General features: G+C 49.3%; 1 protein-coding gene across 1 annotated transcript in view; it reads right to left on the bottom strand.

Annotated features, from left to right (window-relative positions):
• Positions 1–452: 452 nt before the first annotated feature.
• Positions 453–8,686, bottom strand: part of LOC146007416 (uncharacterized) — a 31,130-nt gene continuing 22,896 nt past the window's right edge. The window contains exons 9-12 of the mRNA XM_083145766.1: positions 4,970–5,050; positions 3,747–3,844; positions 3,525–3,630; positions 453–3,092 (exon numbers count right to left, since the gene is read on the bottom strand). Of these exons, the coding sequence (XP_083001892.1) occupies positions 2,005–3,092; positions 3,525–3,630; positions 3,747–3,844; positions 4,970–5,050 (1,373 nt within the window). The 3' untranslated portion in view covers positions 453–2,004. The remainder of the gene's footprint in view (positions 3,093–3,524; positions 3,631–3,746; positions 3,845–4,969; positions 5,051–8,686) is intronic.

The following is an 8,686-nucleotide window of genomic DNA, read 5'->3' as shown; positions in this document are numbered from 1 at the left end:
ATTACTATAATTTTGATTATTGCTAATATCCTTAGAGCAGGGCTCGAGCAATCCTGGGGTCAAGGCTGCCATGGTGACCATATTCTTCTTTCTGGAACCAGAGGGAGGGAGCAGATCCTGCTCGTACAGAATAGTGGACAACCCACCCGCCTATATCAGAGCAAGTCCGCAGCTATTTCAAAACGCGAGCCAATCGGAGTTTGTGGTTCAGCAGCCAACCAGGAGCAGCAGTAGTAGCTCCTGATTGGCTGTCGGACTGCAAGCTCCAATCGGCTTGCGATCTGCCTCAAGTTTTGAAATAGCCACTCACTGACCTGCTCTGATACAGCCGGGTGAGTTGTCCACCGCTCTGTGTGGAAACTACAAATCCCAGCATGGGGGGGGGGGGGGGGGGAGAGATGCTCCTGGGCTTGCCCATAACAGATGTATGCATATAAAGGAGCAGAGCAGGGGAGATTTGCACCACTTTATTTTCTGCAAAACGTAGCCACAATCTTTCCTGTATAAAAACAAAGTCCATCTACAAATGACAGAAGGGCATGCACAAAATAATCAGGGAAGGTCATCTGAAGGTTAGACCCTTTTATACAGTGTATTTAGAAATGTATATACTGGGTGCCGGTCTATCTGCAGATCCCTATTCCCTAAATCCGATAAACTTTGCATTTGTTACATCCTCACAGATTGTCTCGGGAAAACATTTCCTTCTGCGCAGATTTCAGCCAAGCATTGGTGGCCTCACAAAACGTGTCACTACACAACGTGCGTATAAGGGTGACCAGCTATAAATGTTACGACTTCCATGATGGATTTGTTGTGATGTATTGCAGCCAATGCAATTAAGGCTGGCCCCAATGCACATACCCGAGATCCCCCCGTCCCCACCCTACACACACGACCTCATTTGCCAAGGGGGCCACATAAATTAGGAAACCTGCAACTCAGTTCATGCAGTTCCTCTTCCCTGTCTGAGGTGTCACTCTGCGCTGTGGATTTTCTAGCACAGTTTGATCTGTATCTCTGCTGAAGTACAAATCAGACTGTGCTAGAATGAACGCTTATGGTGCATACACACTAGATAATATTTGAAACGATACGCACGATAGCTAAATATCGTAACGGCATTTTCGTGTATATCGTCCAGTATTTATGCACTATATCGTTAATGCGCGGGTCAGCAGCATGTCCACGGCGGTCTGTGCATGCAGGCAAACGTCAGGGTATTGCTAGTGACGGCCATGCATGTGGGCACACATTTGCCGATGCCAGCAGCCCGCCGGGTCCGCCGCTCCCGATACTGGTAGTGCGCACAGTGCTTTAGCAATAGCCTACAGAATCTTTAACCGGCAAGTAAAAGAGACAAGTGACTCTACGGTGCCCCAAATACATGTGCCGGTTCTCCGTCAGCGGCAAAGTGCACCGTAATTACCGCATTTGTCACTTACAATAATATAATCGGGGTATAATTTATGGCATAACGGGAATCTCAATACAGAGGACACACCAGCAAACAATAAGTCTTTCCGTAGTCAGAGCAAAACTATGAGGGGATAAAGTACACGAAAGGGTCGTAACACTGCAACATAAACAATATATATATACACAGTAAAGAGATATTAAAACAAAAATAAACGTAAAACCAGTAAATAGGGGCAATGAGGGCATGAGACACCAAGGCAGTGATCGGTCATGATTTAAGTCATTGCCTAGGACAGGCATATCCAAACTATGGCCCTCCAGCTGTTATGAAACTACAAGTCCCATCATGCCTTGCCACACTTTTGCTATTTGGGAATGCTAAAACTATGGCAAGGCATGCTGGGATGTGTAGTTTCACAACAGCTGGAGGGCCACAGTTTGGACATAGAAACATAGAATTTGACGGCAGATAAGATCCACTTGGCCCATCTAGTCTGCCTGACCTAGACAAACTGCGTGACTGTAAGTAAAACCTTTCCCAAAGTCTGAGTGTGGAAGTCTCTTGCCATCCACGTGACGTATTGTTTAAGAGGACGCGACATCTGTGTCACAATTAGGACGCGCAAACGGTTCCTTGCATGTGTGAATTCTCTCATGTTTGACAAGATACGACTTCAGCGGAAAACATTTCCCACAGTAAGAACAAGGAAACTCCTGCTCCCCAGCGTGCGTCTTCTCGTGCTTGAGAAGGTACGCCTTATGCGAAAAACATTTCCCGCAGTACGAGCAGGGAAACGGCTTTTCATCGGTGTGGATCTTCTGGTGGTACGCCAGGTGCGAGCGATGGGCGAAGCACTTCCCGCAGTCTGGGCAGGGAAATGGCTTCTCGCCGCTGTGAATGACCATGTGACGGTCGAAGCTGGACTTCTGGGTGAAACAGGTGCCGCACTCGGAGCAGGAAAAGGGCTTCTCGCCGCTGTGGCTCTTTTGGTGCCTGGCCAGATCCGTCCGGCGCATGAAATTCTTCCCGCAGCCCAAACAGGAGAACGGCTTCTCGCCGGTGTGCGACTTGCGGTGGCTGTGGAGGATGGTTTTTCTAGAGAAACATTTCCCACAATCGGAACAGGCAAAAGGCCTCTCGGCCGAGTGGATGGTCTGATGCTCCACAAGGTGGGCTTTCTTGGTAAAACATTTCCCGCAATCGGAGCATATGAAGGGCTTCTCACCCGTGTGGATTCTCTGATGGATGACCAGGTAGGACTTCTGCGTAAAACATTTCCCACATGCAGTGCAGGGAAACGGCCTTTCGCCCGCGTGGATTTTCATGTGCCTGAAGAGGCTGGATTTCTGCGTAAAACATTTCTCACACTCAGAGCAGGAAAAGGGTTTCTCACCCGTGTGGACCCGCTGGTGCAAGAGGAGACCGGTTTTTCGTGTAAAACATTTCCCACATTCGGAGCAGGGAAATATTTTGTCACCTGTCTGGGCTGTACTGTGTGTGACATTATCAGAGAGCCGTATCCGATAGGCAGAGGGGTCAGAGGATTCGTCTGCTGGATCAACTCTGGGGTTTTCTCCAGGGGAATCCGGCTGGATGTCCTCACCTTCTATCTTGCAATTTGGAGATGAAGCGAAATTTCCGTCTGAGATATTCCCGCTGTCGTGCGGATCTGCTGAGAAAGAGACCAAGGCATGAAAAGAGAACGATGTATTAGTCCCAGCGAGTTCTAAAATCATTCAGAATGTCAGCATATAACATAACACGATCAGACATATCGATGGGCGTAATGATCAGACATATTGTTGCCAACATTTCAGGGCTCGCATGCACTTCCATCAGGACATCAAGCATAAAACGGAGCAAGCGGTCTAACCTTAAAGACCGTCATATGGAGTGAGAAGACGCAAATGTCTTCTGGTCAGTCAGTCAGGTGGTTTGTCAATCAATGCTATGGCATTTGAGTGTTGTTTTGATTGATTCCTGATGAAAGGACAGGGGAGATCTGAAACATTGGCACCAACATGCTTGGTCATCTGCTTGCATGCCGAAGGTTGAACCCAGTAACAATATCATTTTATTATGTATTTAGTTGTTTATTACACACCCGAAGAGTCGTCTTCGTCCATATCTGGCTGATCATCCTTATCCTCAATCTCCTCATCTTCATCTTCATCTACTACTTCGACTTTAATATCAAGCAGGTCATTATCCTAAATAACCCACAAAATAAAACGAAATACCAACTTTTGTCTGGCCGAATAACTTGAGATAAATGAACAAGTAGTTCGATACTTTGGTATTTGAAGGGAGCCGCAATTGCACCTACCGATAACTCATCTGAAACACTGAGGTTCTCCTCTGTGGGATCCGGTGAATAGGGAGAACTGGGAGATCCCTCTCGGGTATCTCTGTAGACGGATCCATCTGTAGGAGACACACAGTGGTTGAACATTTGGTTTACATGTGGTTATCGTGCATATCTAAGTATCTGCAAGGATTTTCAGCAATGCTAGGTTACGGTTGTCATGGAAACGTCAAAACCGGCAATGGTAATAGTTCAGGGCTGGGCAATAGCGGCCCTCCAGATGTTGAGGAATTACACATCCCAGCATGCCTTGCATCAGATGCAAAGCATCCTGGGATGTGTAGTTCCTCAACATCTGGAGGGCCGCAATTGCCCAGCCCTGCGATAGTAACTCCCTCGCTCCACCTCCTCTCTCGACATTTTTTCCCAAGCTCAACCAGTCCCTTGTCCAACCCATCCTTAGGAAACCCTCTCCCAATCCTGAATCTCCCTTCTCTGCTTTGTATCAAGGCCCCTTGAGAGTATGGTCTACCTTCACCTCACCACATTCCTAATTCCCCATTTCCTTACTGACCATTATATCTGGATTCTGCCCCCTTCATTCCCCTCACTAAGATCATGAATGTCCTACTTACTATCAAGTATAAAAGCAACGTCTCTCCTCATCCTACTTCATCAATCTGCAGCCATGGACAGGGTCAATCAACATCTCCTTTTTGTAACGACCATGAATCTGTTCTCTGTATCTTGGTCTTCTTCCCACCACTTCATCCAATTCTACTCAGACCCATCCTCTAACTCCACTGCCCCCTCATTTTCTCTACCAGGAGGTTCCCCCCAAGGGTCCAGCTGTCTTGTATCGCTATGCCTCCACCCTTGGTAATCCCATCAGTATCCATGGCCTACAATAACATTGTCACGTTAATGACATACAAAATTAACTGAATGCACAACAACTTTATATTGCTCAACACGTACTCTGACAAGGGAGATCCCGTCTTCATACTGTAGTATATATTATATATTGTATACATCACAGGTCTTTAACCTTTGGCCCTCCAGATGTTGTGAAACTACATTTCCCAGCATGCTCTGACAGTTTTGGCATGCTTTTATGGGAAAAATTTGGCAATGCATGCTGGAACATGTCGTTTCACAACATCTGGAGGGCCACAGGTTGAAGACCCATGGTCTACATTATAAGAGAACCTGGCAGGTAGACATAAATAAATGTGTCCTCTTACCCAGTGCTATAAAGGGCCGGTGATTCTCCATCATGATGTTCTTGTACAGATACTGCGTCCTTTTATATAGGCTGTGATGTCCTCACACCTTAGAGGAACCTGACACACATAATAATACAATCAACACCTGACACACGGTGTTACTGTATAACGTCCCATTCCCAGCAGTCACCTCTCAGATCACATCCCCCGGTGGTACTGTATAACGTCCCATTCCCAGCAGTCACCTCTCAGGTCACATCCCCCGGCGTTACTGTATAACGTCCCATTCCCAGCAGTCACCTCTCCGGTCACATCCCCCGGTGTTACTGTATAACGTCCCATTCCCAGCCGTCACCTCTCCGGTCACATCCCCCGGTGTTACTGTATAACGTCCCATTCCCAGCAGTCACCTCTCCGGTCACATCCTCCGGTGTTACTGTATAACGTCCCATTCCCAGCAGTCACCTCTCCGGTCACATCCCCCGGTGTTACTGTATAACGTCCCATTCCCAGCAGTCACCTCTCCGGTCACATCCTCCAGTGTTACTGTATAACGTCCCATTCCCAGCAGTCACCTCTCCGGTCACATTCCCCCGGTGTTACTGTATAACGTCCCATTCCCAGCAGTCACCTCTCCTGTCACATCCCCCGGTGTTACTGTATAACGTCCCATTCCCAGCAGTCACCTCTCCGGTCACATCCCCCGGTGTTACTGTATAACGTCCCATTCCCAACAGTCACCTCTCCGGTCACATCCCCCGTGTTACTGTATAACGTCCCATTCCCAGCGGTCACCTCTCCGGTCACATCCCCCGTGTTACTGTAAAACGTCCCATTCCCAGCGGTCACCTTTCCGGTCACATCCCCCGGTGTTACTGTATAACGCCCCATTCCCAGCGGTCACCTCTCCGGTCACATCCCCCGGTGTTACTGTATAACGCCCCATTCCCAGCAGTCACCTCTCCGGTCACATCCCCCGGTGTTACTGTATAACGTCCCATTCCCAGCAGTCACCACTCCGGTCACATCTCCCGGTGTTACTGTATAACGTCCCATTCCCAGCAGTCACCTCTCCGGTCACATCCCCGGTGTTACTGTATAACGTCCCATTCCCAGCAGTCACCTCTCCTGTCACATCCCCCAATGTTACTGTATAACGTCCCATTCCCAGCAGTCACCTCTCCGGTCACATCCCCCGGTGTTACTGTATAACGTCCCATTCCCAGCAGTCACCTCTCCGGTCACATCCCCCGGTGTTACTGTAGAACGTCCCATTCCCAGCAGTCACCTCTTCGGTCACATCCCCCGGTGTTACTGTAGAACGTCCCATTCCCAGCAGTCACCTCTCCGGTCACATCCCCAGGTGTTATTGTATAATGTCCTATTCCCAGCATTCACCTCTCCGGTCACCTTCCCCGGTGTTACTGTATAACGTCCCATTCCCAGCAGTCACCTCTAAGGTCACCTTCCCCGGTGTTACTGTATAACGTCCCATTCCCAGCAGTCACCTCTCCTGTCAGCAGCTGAATGATCTTGTTGGTGAGTTCCAGGATCTTCTGGTCATTGTGCCTCTCATGTATCAGTGAGCGAGGTAGAAGCACTGGGATGGGGCCCTGGGTCCTGCTCAGTCCCCTGGACACACGGGAAGGTCGCTGGATGTCAAACATTCAATAGGTAACTTCTTCTGCTGTATAATCCTGTATATGAAGAATACAACCATATAAAAATCTACTAATTAGAAAAGACTAAATAGTAGTGCATAAAATCCTAGTACGCACCCAAGAATCTCTCACCATTGCCCTATTTTATTAACAGATATGAGCAATGTTTTCATTTTATACCTTGAACCCCTCACCTCCCCGGTCAGGTCCCTGTGTCAGTAATAGAGATAAGAGTGATGTCACTGTAACGCTCCCAGACCCCCTCACCTCCCCGGTCAGGACCCTGTGTCAGTAATAGAGATAAGAGTGATGTCACTGTGACGCTCCCAGACCCCCTCACCTCCCCGGTCAGGACCCTGTGTCAGTAATAGAGATAAGAGTGACGTCACTGTGACGCTCCCAGACCCCCTCACCTCCCCGGTCAGGTCCCTGTGTCAGTAAAAGAGATAAGAGTGATGTCACTGTGACGCTCCCAGACCTCCTCACCTCCCTGGTCAGGTCCCTGTGTCAGTAATAGAGATAAGAGTGATGTCACTGTGACGCTCCCAGACCCCCTCACCTCCCCGGTCAGGTCCCTGTGTCAGTTATAGAGATAACAGTGATGTCACTGACGCTCCCAGACCCCCTCACCTCCCCAGTCAGGTCCCTGTGTCAGTAATAGAGATAAGAGTGATGTCACTGTGACGCTCCCAGACCCCCTCACCTCCCCAGTTAGGTCCCTGTGTCAGTAATAGAGATAAGAGTGATGTCACTGTGATGCTCCCAGACCCCCTCACCTCCCCAGTCAGGTCCCTGTGTCAGTAATAGAGATAAGAGTGATGTCACTGTGACGCTCCCAGACCCCCTCACCTCCCAGGTCAGGTCCCTGTGTCAGTAATAGGGATGTGGGTGAAGTCACTGTGACGCTCCCAGACCCCCTCACCTCCCCAGTCAGGTCCCTGTGTCAGTAATAGAGATAAGAGTGATGTCACTGTGACGCTCCCAGACCCCCTCACCTCCCCAGTCAGGTCCCTGTGTCAGTAATAGAGATAATTGTGAGGTCACTGTGACGGTCCCAGACCCCCTCACCTCCCCGGTCAGGTCCCTCTGTCAGTAATAGAGATAACAGTGATGTCACTGTGATGCTCCCAGACCCCCTCACCTCCCCAGTCAGGTCCCTGTGTCAGTAATGGAGATAAGAGTGACGTCACTGTGACGCTCCAGACCCCCTCACCTCCCCAGTCAGCTCCCTGTGTCAGTAATAGAGATAAGAGTGATGTCACTGTGACGCTCCCAGACCCCCTCACCTCCCCAGTCAGGTCCCTGTGTCAGTAATAGAGATGAGTGATGTCACTGTGACGCTCCCAGACCCCCTCACCTCCCCGGTCAGGTCCCTGTGTCAGTAATATCAGTAATAGAGATAAGAGTGATGTCACTGTGACGCTCCCAGACCCCCTCACCTTCCCGGTCAGGTCCCTGTGTCAGTAATAGAGATAAGAGTGATGTCACTGTGACGCTCCCAGACCCCCTCACCTCCCCGGTCAGGTCCCTGTGTTAGTAATAGAGATAAGAGTGATGTCACTGTGACGCTCCCAGACCCCCTCACCTCCCCGGTCAGGTCCCTGTGTTAGTAATAGAGATAAGAGTGATGTCACTGTGACGCTCCCAGACCCCCTCACCTCCCCAGTCAGGTCCCTGTGTCAGTAATAGAGATAAGAGTGATGTCACTGTGACACTCCCAGACCCCCTCACCTCCCCGGTCAGGTCCCTGTGTCAGTAATAGAGATAATAGTGATGTCACTGTGATTCTCCCAGATGATCTCAAGGGAAATAGACATCATGTCAGTGAAGTGATTCTTGTCCGTGTCCATCAGGAGTTCTGAGAGACGGGTTTGACGTCTTCATCCAGATATAGATAATACAAGGTATATTTATATTCAGTGAGCATGTTGCAGTGATACATAAAGTATCAACACAACTTACTACACTGTTGATCCTCTGTGAGAACCACTGCCAACATTCCTAGTGATCATTCAAGCACCCGCGCTGTGGCGCTTTTAGCACAGGTGTGGTCTGCATATCAGTGCTGAAATAC

Source organism: Crinia signifera, chromosome 6 (assembly GCF_055691185.1).
Source record: "Crinia signifera chromosome 6, ASM5569118v1, whole genome shotgun sequence".
Taxonomy (NCBI): Eukaryota; Metazoa; Chordata; class Amphibia; order Anura; family Myobatrachidae; genus Crinia; species Crinia signifera.
Note: the sequence above shows the minus strand (reverse complement) of the source record. Positions and strands in the feature narration are given on the sequence as shown.